This window comes from Protopterus annectens, chromosome 13.part0 (genome assembly GCF_019279795.1).
Source record: "Protopterus annectens isolate FY-2018-M chromosome 13.part0, PAN1.0, whole genome shotgun sequence".
NCBI classification, from domain to species: Eukaryota; Metazoa; Chordata; order Ceratodontiformes; family Protopteridae; genus Protopterus; species Protopterus annectens.
Genome location: NC_056747.1, coordinates 834,673,645 through 834,696,942, shown reverse-complemented (window position 1 = coordinate 834,696,942; position 23,298 = coordinate 834,673,645). Strand labels below are relative to the sequence as shown.

The window sequence follows — 23,298 nt, the reverse complement described above, 5'->3', positions numbered from 1 at the left end:
TGTCTACAAACTTTCAGTGTTCCTATTTTTTACTCAGTCTATATACATCTACTGTGGTGGATATAGTCACTATCTGTACTAGCGTATGACCCAGCATTCTATGAATGCCTCCTCTCTGGCATGGGAGTTGGGCATTTTGATGGGAGAAGAGTACAAAAGATTAACAAGAAGCCGGTCTTCATTTCAAGGTCCAGAAGGTAAGGAAGGTCCTCCTGCAGGTGCAGGCTCTACAGATCTTCCTTCCTCATGGCATTATCTGAGTCCACATAGACAGCACCCTCAGTAGTGTGGTACATCAACAAGCAAGGTGAGAACCTGATTGCACCTGCCCTGCTGAGAGGCAATGAGGCAATGGGCAATGTCCTTTCAGTGCTTTCTGATAGCAATGCATATTCCAAATCAGATCAACTTCTTTGTGGACAGGCTCAGCTATTTCATTTTGATGCGTCAGGCGTGATCTCTCATCAGTAGTGCAGATGATTTTTCCCTGCTAGGCCCAGCCTTTATATGATTTATTTGCAAGTTTGACTAATACCAAATGCAGCAGCTACATTGCCTTCCTCCCTCCACAAGTACAGGCACACAGGGAAGCTCTGGACAGTCTTGGCCTTCTGGATTCCTTTATGCTTTCCTTCCCTTAAATTTCTCTCTGTCCAATGCCTTCGTTTTTCTCATCACTCCGTTTTGGCCCAGGAAAATTGGGTTCCTCATGCTGTGGCATCACCTCATGAACCAGCCACGACTGCTACTTTCTGTATCTCATGTTTCATTCATCTGGCAAGCATCATCTGGACATTGCTTCACTTAAACTAACTGCATGTTTTTTTCTATTTTCAGTGATGATCAGTGATACTTTCTTTCTTTTCTTCTGGGTCATTTAGATCCTCTTGGCCTTATAGAAAGACACCACAGTAAAGATTTACAAGAGTAAATATAAAAGATTTTCACATTGGGTGGTGTTTCAAGGATTGGACCCCTTTTTGGTTTTCTTTACTTCAGTCTTTCAGTTAGTTTTAGCAACTTATTTGACTCTGGTTCTATATATTCCACTGTCAAGGTTCAGTGGACAGCCATGTCAAACTTTTACTGTGGCTTTAATTCCACATCCTTAGCCCCCCCAAAGTTGCATAATGTTTCTAAAAGAGACCCTTGTTTTCAGACCCCCCCCCCATTAAAGAGCCCTCCTCCTCATTGGGTCATAACTTTGGTTTTAGAGGCCTGTATTCAAACCCCCTTTGAACATGCATATTATTGTAGCTCAAGATACCTTTATTGGAAAAGTTTATTTTTGGTCACTTTAACATCAGCCGGAAATATTTCAGAATTACACGTTGTCTCCTGCAAACCCCCACTCCCTCTAGTGTTTCACAAAGAGAGTTTCTCTCAGACCTATTCCTCCGCTTTACCTAATGTTGATTCTGAAATGGCCTTGAATCAGAATTGCCTCCTCCCATTAATATCCTTAAGCATTCCAGTAAAAGAGGGTTTCTACTTCACTCTTTGGATGTTCATAGACAGCTTTGCTTTTCCCTACAGCATTCTGAGAACCTCCAAAAGGGCCAAGAACTCTGTTTCCTACTTTTGCACCAAACTTGGATCCGTGCTTTCAAAGATTACTGTGTCCAGGTGGCTTTCATATTGTATTACACACATTTAGTCTGGCAATAACAAAAGCACATTGTCAAAACTTAAAGAACATTCTATAAGGTCCATAACAACTTTTATGTCCTACTGCAAAAATTATTTAATTGATGACATTTTTGCTGCAGCAACATGATTAACAAAACATGCCTTTATGAAGCACTACAAGCTGGATATGATATTCAGATTTTCTTTGGTTTCACCATCCTCAAGGGTTTCCTGGCATGATGCCATCCACGTGTATAAGTAGCTGGGAATTCTGTGGATTCTGTACCAACTGTTAAGGAGGATGGATAAAGTAAGATATGTACTTGCCATAGCTCTGGAACGTTGTTATCCCACTTTGTTCATCTTGATATTCTGCCACATTCCCTTTCCAAACTGTCACTTTATGGCTTCTGGACAGACCTTGTAGAGCTAAGCCTGAAGTTATATACTCCAGTTATTTTTCTTGCCTTCCCATCAACAGCATATCATCATTTAGGGCCAAGCTTGATGTGAGGGAATCTGAGAAGACATGGGTGCATTGTGGGAGAAGGGAGGAACTTGAGCACTATAGTGAGCAAAAGTAGCTGAAGTAGTCATTGGCTTGGAACCTCCACAAGGGCAGATGACTCAACAGTCAAGGTAAACAGTGTGGGATAACTTAAGATCTAGCATTGTGGTAACTACATAACTTCTGTTTTTCTTTAGTAGTCCTTTGAATAAGTGGAAGAGGGTACATTTGTAAGTACAACTCTGTATGATAACATATGTCTCGAAAAATATGTTATCATTATCTGAGGATCTTTGATTATTTGTTTAATATTTGTAAATGCTTCTTCTTTCAGGTTCTTCTGCTTTGAAACTGGAGGAGAATATAGAGCTGCCTTCAAGTAAACAGGAAGAGGTATGCAATATACTTGTACTCACCATATCAGAAATTGTCGTGGTTGCTAATGTTAAACTAAATATACAAGAAAAAGGTTCCTTTTTCTACTCATTGAAGTACACTCCTGTAGATTAGTTTGCTAAAATGTTACAATGCATGTTGCATTTAATTTATTGATGCACCCTGTTTATTGTGCTAAGTACTTGCCTAAATTAATACATTTAGTACATTTTTGGTTACTGTAAGGGTAGTTTGAGACCAAACAAAGTTGCATTTTTGAACCTTAGAAAAGTATTTATAATGCATTTAATTTACAGCAATTCCAAACTTAATTATGTTGCTAGCAACACACACACACACATAAAACATGTGAATAATAGCTTCTGTTTTAAAGGTGAAGCTATATTTTCCAACAACCCGGTGTAACAAAATGAAGTGAATAGCTGAATTTTCATGTCTTGTTAGAGTATGGGGAAACATAGGGTAATCGTTCACTTCTACCGGTGACTTTAATATGCCATGGAAGGGATTGCTCTGGCAGTTATCCTTCTGTCCTGGTTTCTTCTTCAGAACCACTGATTCTGTTCCTTCATTACTTAATTAATATATTCTAATTTGAGCTTTCCTTAATATTGATTATGTCTTTGTAAAGTGAATTTTGTTTCAATGCAAACAAGCTGATTTTCATTTATGTAGTCTGCATATCTCTCTCTCTCTCTCTCTCTCTATATATATATATATATATATATATATATATATATATATATATATATATATATATAGAATACATAAAACTAATCAAAATGTACAAATGTACATGCATTGACTTAATCCTGTGTGATGCCTACAGTGAGAAACACACATACTGTGAAAGCCAAATATACCTAAAACAAAAAATATCCAAAATAATAGCACTTTCCTTCTGTGACCTTGCAATAAAAAACACAATCTCCAACAGACCATATTTCTCTGATTAGTAATAGTATTACAGAAAAGGTTTTCCTAGGCTAAGGGTAGGGTTAGGGTTAGGAGCAGGGGCTAGGTTAAGGTTGTCTGGTATTGGTAAGGTGAGTAGAGGGGTTTCACCAGAGTGAAGATTCTCTTTAGTGTCAAAGATGAACCTAAGCAAATTAAACATACTTGTAAAAAGACAACATTCTGGATGATCACAGTGCAATCAATTCTCCTGCTCTTGGGAAAGGTAGAGTGGATGTGCTCTACAGACCTTCAGGAACCTATTATCATGGGAACATTTCATGTCACCCTGAAGGTATGTGCACTTTTATCTGGAAACCAATCACTATCAGTTCAAGGCTCTGCTGTTCTGTCTCGCCACAGTCATCCAGTTGCTCAGTAAATATATGGCAGGTGTTCCTGTACTTAGATGGTTGGCTTCTCACTGCAACAGAAAGAGTATCCTTAGTCCAAGCAAGGGATGTTTTGCTTCAAATGCGTCAGTCCTTGGGAATTTCCAAAATTTTTGAAAAATCAAACTTGCAGCCTACTCAGACAGTAGACTTCATAGGATGCCATGTGGAAATTACTTACAAAATCATGAAATTTCCTGTCTCAAGGCTGACGTCAGTACGTCTTCATGCACTAGAAGTGATTTCTACTTTGAATCCACCACCATTACTAATTCACTAATTCTTCATCTCCTGGGCGATGAAAGGTGTGATGACTTTGCTGTTTCATGCTAGATTGTCCACGAGGGTTCTGCAATGGACTGTCAGTCTAGTGGTCCCTACTAGCACATCCTCTCCATCATCCAATCAGATTACCTCCTCTTCTGTCATCATCACATTTCTTCGTGAATAACCTCCCCCCTGATAACACAAAAGGACATCTGTTTATTTTTCATTTCCCCATAGCCATGTTTACAGTGGACACCTCCATGTTTGGGGTGGGGAGTATTTTGAGGGGAGGACAGTTTTAGGTACATGGTCCACCCAGGTGGCACATCTTCCCATCACCATTCTGGAGATGAGAGCAGTCCTTATAGCATTGCAGAAACTCCAGGACTGTTTTGCCCAGGGCATGATTTCAAGGCAGACAGACAACACCTCAGTAGTCTGAAATAGGGAGGAACCCACTCATGCCCATTGTGTCAAAAAGTCATAAAAACTTTGCAGTAGGTGATGTCTTCAAAAAGTTTTCTCACAGCAATGCATATACCGGATTGATCCAGTATACTACAGGACAGATTGAGTTATTGCATTCTTTCACTTCATGAGTGGTCCCTCAGTGAAATGGCAATGGAAAATTTCAGCTGTTGGGGCCAGCCTTCCTGTGATCTCTTTGAATCCCCTAACAATACGAAGTACAGCAGCTACTTAGTCCACATCCCTCAACAGAAACAGTCACTGATGTACACTCTTGTCCGTACTTGGCCATCTCGTCTGTTTTATGCCTACTGAGCAAGTCCACTAATAAAGTTTTTAAAGAAAGCTTTTTTGTGAAGGCCAAGTTAGTCCTCATTGCCCCTTTTTTGTTTCAACAATTATGGTTCCTTTCACTATGGTCTCATCTTATGTGACCCTCTTTGGTTCTGTATCCCATTGTAGTTCTACTCTCTCATCCATCTGGCAAGCCTCATCCAGTCATCAAGGCTTCAAACTTCTCACATGGTTTCTCCAATTGTAGTGATGGTCAAAGATCCTTCCATACCTCCAAGTAAGTATTTTGACTGCATTTCAGAAACCTTGGATTAAAGAGATTTACTAGAGGAAACAGAACAGGTTTGCAATGTGAGTGACTGAAAAGGCATTTGAACCCTTTTCTTCCGCTTTATCCTGTATTCTGGAATTCTTGCAAGTCCCACTTACTGTGCTGTAGAAGTTCAGTTAGCAGCCGTAACTGATCTTCATGTGGGTACAAATGGTTCAGTTGTATCATTGAAAGTCATTAAAACATTCTAAAAGGCTTTCCTTTGCCTTGAGACCTCCAGTAAAGGCTCAACTCCACCTTGGGATATTGCTTTGATGCTACAAGCCCATACTCAGCCTCTCTTTGAACCTGCCTGTTTTCTAGAACTTAGGATGCTCATCATTAAATCAGTGCTGCAGTAGCCTTAACTATATGGATTATAGCCTACTAGGAATATAACATATGTCCAGCTTCCACAGCCTAAGGGCACCTTTCACACTCCCAAACCATTAAGGAGCTTGAGAAGAGCTGAAGAAATGAGTGGCTTGGACACTGCTACCTTCAGATCTTCCCTACCCCTAAAGAGCACTCCTCTTGCAGACTTTTGATGGTTGGCTGGTACTCTTCCATTGCTGGTTAGATAATTTCCATTTGGGGAAAAAACTTCCACAATGTATTTTTTCTGAAAGAGTTATTTTTGTGAAATTATTATTTTTAAGCTGGAAAAGTATTTTCATTGATTTTAGTCACTTATTATTAGGAGTGTTTCTTTTTAATTTTGAGGAAAAAGTTATTAAAACTAACTGAAAACTTGTTTTTCTTAACTAAAAGTTGTGTTAAATTAGTTTTGGGGATTGAAGTAAGTGTTAAAAGTGCTTTTTACTATATGCTTTGGTGGGAAAAAATTACTTTTTTAAATACTTAATGAAAATAAATATATATATACAGCCATGCCAGAGGACTGTGGATAATAAAAAGTACAGAAAATGTCCACAGATAACTCTTCACATAAATTGATTTAGTGCTTTTGTCAGTTTTATTACAGATCTTCATCAGAAGGATAACAAGTCAAAACTCCAACACTTTTATATACGCCAGTTCAATTGTGTTTTTAAGTTTTGCTATTTTATTGGATGTTGTTTTTGATTGGTTGATTTAATAGTTAATTTGAACTGGTGTATGTAAAAGTGTTGGAATTTTGACTTAAGTTTCCGATGAAGTTCTATACTAAAATGGATAAAAAGCACTAAAACAATTTATGTGAGAGTTATTTGTAGCAATTTTCTGTAATTTTGTTATCCGCAGTCCTCTGACACGGATGTAGAGCGTTTTTTATGTTCATTGAGTAATGTTTACACTGTTTGGAAAAGATTCTTGTTTTTTTAAATACTTACCCATTTCTCAGACTTTACTGCCAGGCTTCCATGGGAATAAGGCGTCTTTATCAGCTTCAGCATAGAACAACCTGACGCTTCCATGATTCTTTCTTCTTCCAGCCGCAAAAAGAAAAATATATCCAGGCAGTCTTTGCCATTTCAGCAGGCTGCTAAATTGCTTCTGCCCAAACTATTTATCTTTTTCCTTGGTTTCCTCTAGTGTAGTCCCTACAGCTGCCATAGACCCGGGTGTTAGACACATTCTCTGTGGCTGTTAAAGTTCCCTTGGCAGCCAAGGGAGAATTTTTTTAAAGGGTGAAGCACTCTTGTCAGTCTTGGAAGAAGGAGCAGGGAATACATCTTTATTTAGCCAGGTTCAAATGCCTGTCCTTGGGGAGGTTTTGCATGTCAAACGTAGGACTGCTTTTCAAAATCCCGTCAAAAAAAGCAGAAAGTTAGATATTTGTCCTCACCTGCCTCACTTACTTTGGACATGAGTGATTTGTTGGGCTTTGTTCATAGCATAGTCGGCCAGCTTCCACATACCCACACAATTAGGTTTGGGCACTAATTCCTTCAGAGCTTTCTTGCTGCCAAAGAGAGCACTCCTCTGCAGTCTTTCAAGGATTGATGGTTGGCTATGTTGTTCCGTTGCTGGAAGTTGTTTAAAACTACTTTTTCTGTGAAGAAATTATTTTTGTTTAGTTTTTGGGGCTGCACTAAGTGTGTAAAGTGCTTTTTACTTATTTGTTTCCCCTGGTAAAAAGTTAACTTTTCTGCTACTTACTGGTTTTACCGACTGTTGTTGCTATGCTTCCTGGGGAATCAGGCAATTTTTTCGGCTTCATCATGGAACAATGTACCGGTTCCTTGCATGGTTCTTCTTCCAGACACACAAAAAAAATAAAATAAAATAAAAAAGATTGTTAAGCAGCCTTTACCACCACAGCAGGTTTGTAGTTTACCTAAGTTGTGGGTGGTTGATTGTGTTGTAGCCAAAACGGATTTCTCCGACCACTCATCTCTTTCTTTAGATCCCTGCAGTGTAGTCCCTACAGCCACTATGGACTGAGAGTTAAACATGTCTTCTGCACCTGTAAGAGCCCCCTTTGTGGACAAGAGAGAGCCACTCTTGTCAGTCCTGGAAGAAGTGGCAGGCCAAGTGCCTGTGCTTTGCCAGAATGCTGAACCCATCCCAGGGGAAGTTGTTAGTAGCAGAACTGAGTGTGTTTCTTCAGAAATTGCTGTCAGAAAGAAAATTAAACATATGTCCTCTCCTGCATCACTTACTCTGCACAAGACTAATTTAGTAAGCTTAGACTAGAGTATATTGCAAGCTCTTGACCCTTCTTTTAAAGTTTTTTCTGGTAAGAGAAAAAGGATTCCTCTTTTCCTGAAGAGGTTCAAGAGATTGGACCTGTGGGAAAATACGAAGGGAGAGATGCAGTTTTTTTTTCTACACAGATTTCTGATTCAGATTTTCAGGATAGTGTAGTATCTGAAGCTCCCTGTGAAAGATTCTCTTTCTCTAAAACTATGTCCAAGATGTATCACTTCAACAGTGGGAAAAATGTGAAGTTTTTTAATCCCTCAGAAAATAATATGATTTCTTACTAGTGGAATATCCAGAATCTTAACCATTCCACCAGTTCTGCCTTCCTTGATGAGTGCTTTTTGTTACAACCTGCAGTTGCCTTGACAGTTAGCCTACTTTCCCCAAAAAAAGCAGTTAGAATATAAAAAGTTACTCAGTTTTTTAATTTTTATACATTAATCCCATACCTGACCCAGCCGTTATTGCTTTAGTGAATCCAGCTGATGCTAAACATCTTGTCGATACTTATCCCTCTCCCTCTGATGAGGATGGGAAGACTTTTGACTCGCTTGCGAAAACAGTATATGTTTCTGCAAAGTTTAATTTTTGGAATTCTCAGAATCATACATTGAACTTTTTAATGGCTAATTGACATGAGTTTTTTCTTGTGAGGAGAAATCTGCTTTGCATAATTTGGTTTATTCTGTTTCCCAAGTCACTGCTCATTGTTTAAAATATGGATGCCGCTTCCAGGGCTGATGCACTAGAACAGTTTTGAGGAGATTTGTCTGGCTGCATTCTCAAAACCTCCCAGATCATGTCAAGAATGAAATTTTGAATTCTTCCTTAGACAGAGATCTGGATGTGAAGTTGTTCTATCTCGCCTTCATTCTCACTGATGGGTTCGGAGCCGATCCTTGGCTCCAACTCGGCCAGATGCTAAAGCTCGAGGTCTTCAAACAGCTTGTGCCCTACTCCCTATCCCATGATGCAATAGTGCCTCCCTCAGATCTCGTTTGCCGCTGCAACAGATCGGGAGTACGTCGAACAGCTATGGCCACTATTGGAAAACATTTGATATTTTCTATATATAAAAATGTTTCATAGTTATTAGTTATTAGATTAGACTTAGGTACTTGAGACACTTTGTCTCTTTTGATAGTTATTAGTTTTTTTTTTTTTCACTTTTTTCTTGAGGCCGTTTATTTCTAGGTCTATTTATAGATATTGAGACTAGTTAATTAAAATAAATTCGCTCCCTATCCTTCTGCTTTACTCAGTAGCCTGTTTTTTATTAGGGCATCAATCTTCTATTTCTGCTGTTAGTTGAAATTGCATTTTATTCAGCCCTGTGGTTTTATTAGGGTTGTATAATTGTTATTGAATAGCTTGTTGTGTTTCCTAGTTCTTGTAGTTTAGTCATAGACCCTCTTTTATTGGGGCTATATTTTGATTTATATATATATATATATATATATATATATATATATATATATATATATATATATATATATATATATATATATATTTTTTTATATATATATTACTGTTATTATACACTGTGTGTTAAACATTTATATTTGTTTGTAGAGCTAAAAATTTTCTTTGGGTATTTTACTGTTGATAAGAGGGATTTAACTTGTCTGAAAAGGCTAAATCTGGTTTCAAGAAATGTCTGAAATGTGGACAGAAGATGTCGGTCACAGATGGGCACACAAACTGTGTTTATTGTTTAAGTGAGCTTCACCTTCATGAAAATTGTGCCCTCTCTCACTCTTTTAGCTCTTGCGTTCTTCATGAACGCAAGAGTAAATTAATGGCAAGAGGTCTCTTGAAATCTTCCTTTCAAGAAGCCTTAGAAAAGGACAAGTCCACTAAGTCTTCCCAAACCTTATCTACCAGCTCATCATTGGAGTTGGAGCAGAAAAAGGGCTCGTCAACTTCTAAATATATATCTAGCAAGACTGCCACCACGGCTCCTAAGCCTATGGAGCTAGAGGCAGTTATCGGTAGGGGCCGATCCCCAGCATTGGACCCAGTATCTCCCACTTTAAAATCTCTGATTTTGTAGACAGAGACCTCATCTATGTCTTCCCGGTCCTCAAGACTATTGGATAAGGATGTGGATCGAGTGGTGCAGAGAATTCTGCAGTCACAGGTGGTAGCAAAGAATCTGTCGGGTTCGACCCTTAGGGCTTTGGAACTGACTTAGATCCAGCCCGTTTCTTCAGTTCCTCCTCCGATTCGACCCGAAGTTTCGGAGCCAGAGTATTCGGAACCGATGATTGTGGAACCGCCGGAGCCGACACCCATTGGGTTTTCAGTTCTGACTACTCTGACCTCTTCGGTATCTACCTTAGAATCTAAGAGCCAACACTCACCGGTTGGCTCTGGAGAGGATAGTCGTACCGATCTTTCGGTGCCGACTCTGCCTCTCGGGGCCTCTGCTCGGGTGTGGTCGGCACCTACCTTGGGCAAGGAGCCCACGACTTCAGTGCCACGGAGACTGCCTGTTTCTACTGATCCAGGAGTCTCTTCGGACTGGAGCCATGGGGCTTTCAATTATATGAGGAGAGTGTTGTCCCCTCGGGCAGCCACATCAATGGTGCCAGCAATCTCCTTCCCTAAAGTCCCTGTGTCTGTCTCTGCTTCACTGATCCCTCAAAAGCGTAGAGGCCTGGAGTCTCAGGTCCCCCCATCAGGTGAGCCCTGTTTTTCTGGGACCTCCCCAGAAGCTCCCTCTGAGGAGGTTCCCAGGAAGCAAATTTGCAAGAGGAAGCATATGGATTCCCCACAGTAATCCATCATGTCAGATACTGACTTACATGAGCCAGAAGGGTCCCCCTCAGAAGAAATCTCTTTTGGTGATATCTTAGAAATTCTAAAACAGAGGGGTGGCTGGAATCCCCGTAACCCTACTGATGATAAGTCAGTACTCCTGAAGGCTTTCGGGTCTCAACCCTCCACCTCTTGGGTCACTCCGCCATTTGATGACTTGATGGACTTTCTCTCTCAAAAGGTGTGAGAGTCCCCGGATATCATAGAACCAGTCCCTCAGAGGCCTAATAAATTTATAACCTCACCTCTGGACAAGGCTTTCCTTAACAAAGGAGTACCTGTTGATGCAATGGTGGTGGCGGCGGCCACCAAAAAGGAGTTATTGGAGACCTCCACATCTGTTCATCCTACTAATAGAGATTCTAGGATCATGGACAGATACAGAAAGCGCATGTTTAGTTCAGTGGCCTTTACTGTTCGATCCCTGAACTATCTCACACATTTTACCAGACTACACAGCGATCTCCTTAAGGAGTTAGGAGATGCTCTACAGGGTGCGGTAGCTGCAGGGCTCTCAGATAAGGTAACCTCCCAGCTTGTTACCCTAAATTCCCTTATAAACTTTTCCATGTGTCTGATTTCATATGCAGCTGATGGAACGAGTAGGGCAGTGCGTACAGGAATTGCTCTTAGGAGACACTCCTCGATGTGTTTATGTTCCTTTGCGGAGCCCTACAAGTCATCCTTTGTAAACACCCCCTTTGATGGTTCATCACTTTTTAGACCAAAAGTGAAGGAAACGGTTACCAGGTGTGAGCAAGATGGAAAGACTCTCTGCCATAAGAGTCCGTTTTTCCACCCCTACCTGACCTTTTCCTAAAGGTTGAAAGAGTGGAAAAATTTGGTTTTGCAAAGCCCAAGGAGCTTTCTTTGACACATGTGGTAAAACCCCCTCTAGAGGCAGAGGAGGGGGCAATAATGGCAGATGCCATCCATGCAGCAGAGGGGGCCCGCAAAATCAGGATGACAGGGATCAGTTCTTTGGGAAGCCGTACCAGCGCTCTTGAAAGGAGGCTCGTCTGTCCGTCTCTGGAGGCAGTCTGGGGACGCTTATCTTTGTACCCAGACACCTGGCTAAAAATCACAAAAGATCGTTTGGTACAAAGCAATAATATCCAGAGGATACACTATTCCTTTTATTACCCCTCCAACCCCTGTGAAAAAAATCCCAGACATTCCAGCCAATCACAGGGAACAGGCAACCATAGAGATTACAAGGTTGCTAGAAAAAAAGAGTCATCCAACCAGTCCCAGCAGATCAAAGAGGATCCGGAACTTACTCAAGGTTCTTTTTAGTTCCAGAGAAAACAGGGGACTGGAGACCAATTTTGTATCTCAGCAGATTGAACAAATCTATCAAAAAACAAAGTTTTGGATGGTCATGCTACAGTCTAAACTTCCTTTTCTAGGAAAAGACGATTGGATGTGCTCAATAGATCTCCAGGATGCATACTACCATATAAAGCTGGCCAGACCATCCAGGGATCATCTGCACTTTTGGCTGGGAGCCAGTCACGTTCAGTTTCGAGCTCTGCCCTTTGATCTCACTACTGCCCCCAAAGTGTTCACCAAATGCATGGCAATAGTCAGGGCTCACCTGAGACGGTTAGGATTCCAGGTGTTTCCATATTTAGATGACTGGCTCCTCACCGTCACCATCAAGCATCAACACATGCACACAAGGGAGACAACCTCAGATCTTTGCAGTCAAATGGGGATTACTGTAAACTGGGACAAATCTGCTTTACAGCCATCCAGATGTACCATCTTTATAGGAGCAGATCTCGACACAATTTCTATGACCATAAAACTTCCAATGGAAAAAGTGGTGAGCCTTCGACAACAAGTTCTGGATTTCATCCCCAAACAGAGAGCCCCAGTTTCAGTAGTGCTCAAATTACTAGGGACCATGGCTGCAGCCATCATTACCATTCCATTAGGCCGAATGTACTGCAATGGCTGGTTTTCACACAATGGTCTTATCAGGAACTTTCAGTGTCTAACCACATTATAATAACAAAGCCATGCAAGGGGGATCTTCTTTGGTGGCTGACCTCTACTCAAATGACAATAGGATGTCCCTTTGTTCTTCCAACCCCGGTTGCCACTGTGACCACGGACACCTCCCTGATAGGGTGGGGGGGGGGATTTTCAGGGAAGGACAGCCCAAGGCACGTGGGAGAATCATGAGGCTCATCTGCATATCAATGTCCTAGAGATGAGAGCGGTACTTCTAGTGTTGCAGTCCTTTCAAAACTTTCTACCTCTAGGGACTATTACATTACAGACGGACAACATGTCAGTGGTCTAGTACATAAACAAACAGGGAGGAACCAGATCCATACCCCTTATGTCGAGAAGCCTTGAGAGTATGGCAGTGGGCAAATATCCACCCAGTGCTTTCTGATAGCAATTCACATTCCAGGGAGGTCCAAGGAGATAGCGGACAAGTTGAGCAGAGCAATACTGTCTCCTCACGAGTGGTCCCTGAAAGAAGTAGCAGCGAAAAGGATATTCCACAGATGGGGCCAGCCTTGCTGCAACCTCTTTGCAATCCCCACCAACACCAAATGCAGCAGCTACTTTGCCCTGATTCCCAACTTGAGAGATGTCCCAAGGGATGCACTTGTACACAGTTGGCCCCCAGGACTTCATTATACTTTCCCTCCCCATTTCCTCTGATGCCCAAATTTTACAGAAAGCCAGCACCCTGGGAAGGATCATTATTTTAATAGCCCTTTACTGGCCTCGTCAAATTTGTTTCCCCTTTCTGCAGCCTCATTTACTGGAAGAACCATGGATTCTGGAGCCAGTTCCAGATCTTCTGATGCATTCATCAGGGGTTCTTCATCCTGCAATTCATACCCTAAAATTGACAGCTTGGCCACCCCAGTTCCATGAATAGCCAGGTTCCACAGTTTATCACCTGCAGCACAGAACATCCTCATTTCTTCTCATAAATCTTCTACTAGGAAACTATACCTTAGCAAGTGGAAAAGATTTTCCATATAGGTGTCAAATAATAATGTTGATCCATATATGGCTTTGATTTCTGCCATCCTAGAGTTTCTGACTAAACTGTTTCATGAAGGAGTGGCTGCAGCAATCCTTAAAGTTCAATTGGCAGCAATCTCTAATTTTTATATTGGTGATCAACAGACTCCCATCATGTCACATGGACTTTCTAAAGCATTTCTTAAGGGTACTATTCACTTGAGACCACCTATTAGAACCCCATCTGCTCCATGGAATCTCAATTTTGTGCTCTCTTGGATCATTTTACCCCCCCCTTTGAACCTGCATCATCCTGTGATTTGAAATATCTATCATGGAAGACCATTTTCCTAGTAGCTATTACTTCTGCTCAAAGAATTTCGGAACTACATGCCTTGTCCATCAACGCCCCATACTTTATTTTTCATAATAGAGTAACACTGCGAACAAATCCTTCATTCCTACCTAAGGTTTGATGTTAAGTTGTCTATCTCGCCTTCATTCTTGCTGGTAGGGTTCGGAGCCAATCCTCTGCTCCGACTTGGCCATCTTCAAAAGCTCGAGAGCTATTTACTGGCTCGAGGCCTCCCCATATCCCACAATGCCTGGCGCTAGATCCCCAGATCTTGTTTGCTGCTTCTGCTACGAGGATGCTTTTGCTGGCTCAGGTCGTATTTTTGTCTTTTTTTCATATAAATAGTTAGCGTTTAGTTCTTATTATAGTAGTTTAGTACTTTTTGTCTCTGTGTAGTTTTAGATCTATCCCATCTCCTTAGAAAGCTCGTTTTTACTGTTAGAGAGTCCCCCCCCCCTCTCTTTTTCTCTCTTCAAGGTAACCGTTTTAGTTAGAGGCTAACCCTTGATCTGAAGTAGGAGAATTCATTTGTCAGCAACCTGTGGGTATGGATCCGATATCGGATCCGAACCGGCATGGTTTATCCAGCTATGGATCCGAGCTCCTAGCTCCTCCCCTCACCCATAATGCCCTGCTCTCCCTACATGACCTCAGATCTAGTTTGCCGCGTTCATGGTGACAGCCTAGATTTCGAGCTCCATAAGCTAAGTGGTTTTTTCAGTATTTTATAAGGGTTATTTCTGTTTAAAAATACTTTAACTGTGTGAAAGTGTTAGGTTCCCTTTTTGTGCATCTCCCCCTCTCGCCACAGTGACCACGGACGCTTCCTGCCTCGGGTGGGGGGGCATTTTGCGGGCCGGACAGTTCAAGGCACGTGGAACGACTCTGAGACCTCCCTGCATATCAATGTTCTGGAAATGAGGGCGGTGCTCTTGGCGTTGCATGCACTTCAAGCCTTCCTTCCCCTGGGAACAATTGCGATTCAGTCAGACAACATGTCGGTGGTCTGGTACATCAACAAACAGGAGGGAACCAGGTCTTACCCTTTATGTCGAGAAGCCATGAGAGTGTGGGAATGGGCGATCTCCACCAACCGCTTTCTCATCGCAACGCATATTCCGGGTCGGTCCAACATCCTTGCGGACAAGCTCAGTCGCACCATTCTTTCCCCGTACGAGTGGTCTCTCAATACTCAAGTAGCGGAACGTATCTTCGCACGGTGGGGGACTCCCTGTTGCGATCTCTTTGCTTCTCCCTTAAACGCCAAGTGCGACAGTTTTTTCGCTCTAATCCCACCTCCAGGGGATTCCCCGAGAGACGCTCTGGTGCATCCTTGGCCTCCCGGTCTTCTTTACGCATACCCTCCTCTGCCTCTGATGCTCCAGGTGCTTCAGAAAGCCGCTCGGTTGGGGTGCAGAATGATCCTCATTGCCCCATTCTGGCCTCGACAGATCTGGTTCCCTTACCTAAGGTCTCATTCAGTGAATCCACCTTGGATTCTAGATCCCATTCCGGATCTGATATCACACCCATCGAACCTACCAACTCCGAACCTGGACAACCTGAAGCTGACTGCTTGGCTGCTCCAGTTCCACTCCTAATCAGGACTCCCGGCATCTCGTCCCCAGTTAAGGCCATTCTGGTAGCGGCTCATAAACCCTCTACCAGAAATATTTACCGCAGTAAATGGAAGCTTTTCTCTATTTGGGCGGAGCGGCAAAGTCTAGATCCCTTCACAGTTCCCCTTCCTTTGGTTCTAGACTTCCTTACTACTCTATTTAATGATGGCGTCAGTAGTTCTACGGTCAAAGTTCAGCTAGCGGCCATTTCTCATTACCATGTTGGTCATGACTCTGGGCCTCTTATGTCTGCCAAGTTATGTAAAATCTTCCTAAAAGGCACCTTTTTGCTTAGACCCCCTGTCAAAGAGACGGTTCCCCCATGGGATCTTTCTTTGGTTCTTCAGGCCTTGACCGCTCCCCCCTTCGAGCCTGTGGCCACAGTAGATCTAAAATTCTTGTCTCTTAAGACTGCATTTTTAGTAGCCATTACCTCAGCAAAGAGAGTTTCTGAACTTCAAGCCCTGTCCATGAAACCGCCTTATTTGGTCTTCCATCCGGACCGGGTGTGCCTCAGGATCAATCCCTCCTTTCTTCCTAAGGTAGCTTCGGAAGCGAACATTAATCAGACCATCAACCTCCCTGTTTTCTTTCCTAAGTATCATAACAAAGGTGAATACAAGCTGCATTTCTTGGATGTTCACAGGCAGCTTCATTTTTATCTTAACAGGACAGCTGGTCATAGGCAATCCGACCAATTGTTCATTTCCTTTGCCAAATTCAATCTGGGTAAGCCAATTTCCAAAGTTTGCTTGTCACGCTGGATTTCTCAGTGTATTTTGTTAGCTTACCAAGCTTCTGGGAGGCCCACACCGGAGGGAGTCCATGCTCATTCGACTCTGTCTGTCTCTACTTCAGCGGCCTTTAAGTCTAGGGTTCCTCTGGATGACATTTGTTCAGCAGCCACTTGGGCTTCATCTCATACCTTTATTTCTCATTACAAGCTGGACATCACGTCTAGAGGTAGAGCATCCTTTGGCTCCACGGTGCTCCGGAATATCCTTCCATGATGGCCACCCAAGATTCAGGTAGCTGGGGACTCTGTCCCACAGGTTGCTGACAAATGAATTCTCCTACTTCAGATTTAGAAGTTATGTACTTACCATAACGTTCCATCTGAGTAGGTGGATTCATTTGTCTGCAACCATCCCGCCCTCCTATCCCCCTGGCCTTGTTAGTTTCCTGCATAGGATGTGTTACCCTTTATTAGGGTAGTTGGTGCAGGGCAAACTCGATCTGAGGTCATGTAGGGAGAGCAGGGCATTATGGGTGAGGGGAGGAGCTAGGAGCTCGGATCCATAGCTGGATAAACCATGCCGGTTCGGATCCTATATGAGATCCATACCCACAGGTTGCAGACAAATGAATCCACCTACTCAGATAGAACGTTATGGTAAGTACATAACTTCTAATTCTCTAAAATACCTTTGTAGTGTTTTCAGGTAGAAATAGTTGTAGTACTTTACTTTTTATAGTGTATGTATGTATGTATATATATATATATATATATATATATATATATATATATATATATAGATATATATATATATATTATAGTTATAGTGTGTGTGTGTTAAGGTGTGGTAACTGTTTTTTTTTTGTGTGTACGGTTCTTTATACTTGTTACCTACTGTTGTACTGTTGGCCTTTTTTTCCTGTGATTTTTCTTTTTACAGGATGTCCAAAGATACTAAGGTATCGGGATTCAAGAAGTGTGACTCATGCTGTCAGAAAATGTCTCTGACAGATGGTCACACTTCTTGTGTCTACTGCTTGGGCGCCCTACACCTGCAGGACTCTTGTTCGGTGTGTCACGCCTTTAGTCCAAGAGTCCTGCAAGAGCATAGGAATAAGTTAATCCTTAGAGGATTACTAAAACCTGAAGGGTCACCTGCTAAGACTCAGCCAGGGAAACCCTCCAAGCCATCGAAGCCGTCTGCTCCCAGCTCGGAGCCGTCATCGGGTGTGGCGTCTGCTTCGACTTTGGTTCCGGCCGGAACCGAAGTACCTGCCTCTCAGTCGGCTCCGATCCTGGTGTCGGAACCTTCAGGGAGCCGAAAGCGTTCTAGGTCCCCATCCCTAGAGTCAATTCGCTGGGCTCTGGGTTCGCCTCTGTTACAGTCAGAGTGAAGTCACCGATCTCACTCTTCTCGGTCTTCGAGACTGTCTGACCATGACTTGGAGAGAGTGGTGAGCAGACTTCTGAAATCGCAGGACCTGGCTAAAATGCTATCCAGCCCCCCTCATCAGGGTTCGTCTCTGCCCGTCTCTACAGTAGTTCCTCCTTCGACTCGCCCCTTGAGTTCGGAGCCGGAGCTGGTTGGGGTTCGGATCGTGGAACCATCGGTGCCGATACCTACCCTTTCGGTTCCTTCGGCTCCGATCACTTCCATGGCACCGTCCTTGGAGGGATCTGGGCGCCGAGACTCCCTTGTCTGTTCCGAGGGGGCGAGTGGCATCGGACCCTTGTCCGACCCCGTTCTCCCTCTCGGAGCTTCGGCGCAGGTGAGCTCGGCCCCTACATCGGCCTCGGAGCCATCCCTCTCGGTGCCGGGGAGGGTTCTGGTCTCTTCGGAGCCTGAGCCTTTTTCTCTGCCGGGAAGGGGTGCCTTCGAGGTCATGAGGAGTGTGCTGGCCCCTCTGTCAACCCCACGATCAGCCTCTTCGGCTCCTCCCCCCATGGTGCCTGTGTCTGCCTCTGCCCCTCCTCCAGACCCCAAGCGAGGAGAACAAGCTCTCCAGGTTGCCCCAGTGGGCGCGTCTTCCTCTTCCGAGGCCTCCCCTGATCATTCAGAGGAGCCCTCTCGAAAGAGGAAATGTAAGAGGAAGCATGTTGACTCCCCTGAGTCTGTCACTTTGGATACCGACTTAGAGGATTCGGAAGGGTCCCCGAGGTCCCCCTCTGAAGATGTCTCCATCCTTGAGATGCTTAGGCAGAGGGGGAACTGGACTACCCTTAACCCTTCTAAGGATGAGTCGGTATATCTGGACGCGTTTGGTTCTCGTCCCTCCACCTCCTGGGTATCGCCGCCTTTCGATCCACTAATGGCAGTGGTGGCTCGAAAGGCATGGTCAGCCCCAGACACAGTGGAACCAACTCCCCGAAGGCCCACGAAATTCATCACATCACCACAAGACAAACAATTTTTGACAAAGGGTGTCCCTGTTGATGCTATGGTGGTAGCAGTGGCCACGAAAAAGGAGTTGGCTGAGACTTCTTCGTCTGTCCATCCCCCTAATAAGGAGTCTAGGATGATGGACAGATACGGGAAGTGGATGTTTTCCTCACCGACTTTTTCCATGCAGTCTCTGAACTATTTGTGCCATTTTACATGCCTTCAAAGGGATCTCCTTAAGGAGGTAGGAGATACCCTTCAAGATCCATCAGCTGCGGGGGCCCAGGATAAGATTACCTCCCAGCTGGCGACTCTTATTCCATAGTGAACTCCTCCATGCAGCTCATTTCTTATGCGGCCGATGGGGTGAGTAGAGCCGCAGGCACAGGTGTGGCCTTGAGAAGGCACGCTTGGATGCAGATATGTAACTTTGCAGACCCTTTTAAGGCATCTTTCATCAATACCCCTTTTGATGTTTTTGCTCTTTTTGGACCACAGGTGAAGGATACCCTTACCAGGTGTGAGCAGGAAGGCAAGACTCTCTCTGCTGTCGGAGTCCGTGTTTCCACTCCTTCTAGACCGTACCCCAAAGGTCAGAAAAGTGGCAAAATGTGGATGTTCATCGTGCATACAGCTGCAGTCATAACAGATGGGTTCTCCTGCCGTCAGGTGGGTCCTCGGTCGGCCGAATTCCATAGTCTAGGTCCGGCGTTGGTTGTCGTCGCTTCTTCCCTGACGTCAGTGCAACAGGGGTATAAAGGAACCAGCCGACACCATTTTCTTCAGTCTTTCTTGCCGCGCGGTGCCCGAAGCAGAAGCAGTTCGCAAGTGCCGGTCGGCCAGCTCCTGAGATTACGAAAATTTGGAAACCGAAGTCTTCTTAAAAGCTAAGTACTCCGCTGGGGAAACTTTTCTTGCCTCAGACCGATGTCAGACAAAGTTAATAATTGTATTTCTTGTGGGAAGCAAATATCGCATAAGGATTTCCATTCCCGCTGCATACCTTGTTTAGGCCCAGACCACAACGTCTCGGTCTGTTGCTTTTGTGCTACATTCAACAAACGCACTATTAAGCGTCGGGCGGAGTTCGCCCAGCATTATTTTGGGAAAGCATTTAACTATACTATGTCGTCGGATACTCCGACTCCGGTTTTGTCTAAAAAACACAGACAAGGACCGACACACGAGGTCCGCAGCCTCTACCGACACCACGCCAAAGCCGACTACACGTGGTCCTCTTCTCAGCGAGGCACCTACACAGCCCCTGACTACCGACGACCTGTCTTTGACGGTGTCTCCTGTGCCCGAGGTCGCAGGTTCCTCGGCCCACACCCCGACTACAGATACCGAAGCCACTCTTGGCGTTGAAACTCAGAATGTGGACAGGTCCACCTCCACTCAAGGTGTCTTCAGACCTTCCTCTTCTTTCTCCATCAAGGCTTTTACTAAGTCCAAAGCAACCATGCACTCTAAGAGACCAGCTACTCAGGGTCCATCTCCAGGCCCCATGCCTAAGAAACAGATGCTTAAAATGGCTGAAGATTTAATTACTCTTATCAGAGGTTCTCAGCCCCCTCCGGACAAAAGGCCTAGAGTGGAGGAAGATTCCCCTTCCTCTGATCAGGGCTCCATTATTTCAGAGCACTCTGATGATCAGGAACATTCTTACTCCCCTTTTGAAGACTCTGATGCGGAGGAGTCCATCCCTTCTGTATCCCCCCCTGAGGATTACTCATTTGGGGAAACTTTGCATACCTTAAGGGAACACTTCCACTGGGAAGGCCAGGATTATTCAGATTTCAAGAAAAGGCTCAGGGAATTTCTCTTGCTTCCACAGCACAGGCCTCTGGCTATACCTCCTGTCTTGGACATCCTAGATGATGTTTACTCGGAGACCTGCCTTAACCCGGACTCTCTACCTCCAGCTCCAGTTAAGCTGACAGGTACTACAGGGTTCCTGACTCACAGCAATTTCTATACAAAAGCCATGCTGCTGACCCAGAAACCATCTCACAGGGCCCCAAGGGAGTTAAGGCCTCCATTGCTAAAAATCCATTGCCTTCCGGGAGAGATTCCAGATCCTTAGAAAGGTGGGGAAAAAAGGTGTAAACCTCGGCTACCTTATCCATGAGGGCCTTAAACTGTCAGTTTCATATGCTAAAATACCAACAGTTTTTGTTGTCACAATTGAAAAGTAAAATGTCACAACCTGAACAACCAGACTTGAAGGAGTTGCAGGATTTGATGCATAGTGCAGAACAAGTGGGTAAGCATACCTTACAATGTGGTTTTGATGCTCTAGAGGCCTCATGTAGAGCTGCTGTTACAGGTTCAGTCATACGTAGGCATGCCTGGCTCAAGGAACAAGCCTTGCCTGATCAAGTCAAAGCTAAATTACTAGACGCCCCTCTTCAAAAGGATGTACTATCTGCTGCTGATGCTGAGGAGGTATTAAGGAAAATGGAGAAAAAGGCTAAATCAATGCAAACTGTGAAAGAATTTCTACAGGTTCAACCCCCACGTTTTAGTAGAAATTGGCCTTCCAAAAACTGGTCCTTTCCTGCCACAGACAGACCCCAAAGAGGCAGATACAGGCGCCCGAGAGACAGAGGACAATCCCAAGGATCGTATAGAGGCAGACAATGGCAAGCTGCTACACAAAGAGGTGGTGAGGACAACTCGCAATCTTTCAGAAAGCAAACCCAATGACTTTCCCCTTTGCATGCCAACCAGTTCTCAAATGGCAGCACCCTTAGGAGGAAAGCTGGCATTATTTCCAAAAAATTGGCATATTGTCACAAAGGACAAATGGACCCTGGACATTATAAACAGAGGCTACAAATTCCATTTTCACACCCTTCCAAAAATGAGAGGCATGCCAAACCTGCCACACAATCAAAGGGCAGAGGCACAAAGGCAAATTACAGATCTCATAAACATGAAAGCTATTCAAGAGGTACCTACGCACGAACAAAGTCAAGGTTTTTATTCCAGGCTATTTCTGGTGCCAAGGAAGGGAAAAGATTGGAGACCTATTTTGGATCTATCCACCTTAAACACATTTCTACTCGTACCAAAATTCAAGATGCTCACTCTACAGCAACTTCTTCCCATGCTGGGCAAGGAGTCTTGGCTGGTAACATTGGACCTCAAGGAGGCATACCTGCATGTCCCAATCAGACAAAATTGCAGAAGGTACCTCAGATTTCTTGCAGGTTCAACCCATTATCAATTCTCTGCATTGCCCTTTGGCTTATCTACTGCCCAGAGTATTCATGAAATGCCTGGCATCAGTAATTGCCTACTGCAGACTTCAAGGGATACAAATATATCCCTATTTGGACGACTGCCTGATCCAAGCGGACAGCAACCACATTCTTCTGAAACATCTGGCTTATGTAATAATGTTATTGAACTCTCTGGGATACACAGTCAACAAAAAGAAATCAAGGCTAATACCCTCTCGGAAGATAATTTTCCTGGGTGCCAATTTGGACACAAACACCCAGATGGCCTACCTCACGCCAGAGAAGCAGGGGCAACTAGCTCAATACTTCAGAACACTAGCAAATTGCACCAGGCTGACTGCAAGGAAAATCCTGCAGGCTCTGGGATTCATGGCATCTTGCATCTTACTAATCCCATGTGCAAAGCTGCATATGAGGAAACTACACTGGTACCTGAAAAAGATATGGTCTCAACACAGCCACAGTTTGGAAACAATAATACCACTAATTCCATGTCTGCAAAAGGAATTTCTGTGGTGGGCTCAAGCATGTCAAACAAACACAGGTCTTCCATTCAGCAAGCCTCAAGCAAATCAAGTCATCACAACAGACGCCTCGGACTACGCCTGGGGGGCGCACATGACAGATTGGTGCATTCAGGGCAAATGGTCCCAAAAAGAAAAGCACCTTCACATCAATCAAAAAGAAATGCTAGCAGTAATAAATGCTGTTATAGCTTTCAAGGTCCTTCTACAACCAGGTCAACTATTGATAAGAACGGACAACACCACAGTTATGTGGTACATAAACAAGCAGGGAGGAACACATTCTTACCCCCTATGCAGACTGGCCATGTCACTTTGGAACATGGCCATGGACTTACAAATGGAACTACAAGCACAGTACTTGCCAGGCAAGGAAAACACGCTGGCAGACAACCTAAGCAGGAATATGACAGATCCACACGAATGGAAGTTGCATCCAAAAGTTTTTACAGAAATAATCCAAGAATGGGGAAGGCCAGACATAGATCTCTTTGCCTCCCACAAAAATCATCAATTGACAAAATTCTGCTCAAGGATCTTCCATCCAAAGGCCTGGAGAGTGGACGCTCTATCTTTCAGTTGGACATCAATGACAGTTTATGCCTTCCCACCTCTTCCTCTGCTGCCCAAAGTTCTATTGAAGACCAGAGCAGACAGACCCAAGATGATCCTCATTGCTCCGGACTGGCCAAGGCAACACTGGTACCCACTCCTGAGGAGCCTGACGCATTCCCCACCATGGACCCTGCCTCTAA

The 23,298-nt window shown here is 43.9% G+C and overlaps 1 protein-coding gene across 1 annotated transcript in view; it reads left to right on the top strand.

Annotated features, from left to right (window-relative positions):
- Positions 1-23,298, top strand: part of LOC122788365 (outer dynein arm-docking complex subunit 4-like) — a 259,950-nt gene that overhangs the window by 161,317 nt on the left and 75,335 nt on the right. The window contains exon 2 of the mRNA XM_044055442.1: positions 2,472-2,530. Coding sequence (XP_043911377.1) covers positions 2,472-2,530 — 59 coding nt within the window. The remainder of the gene's footprint in view (positions 1-2,471; positions 2,531-23,298) is intronic.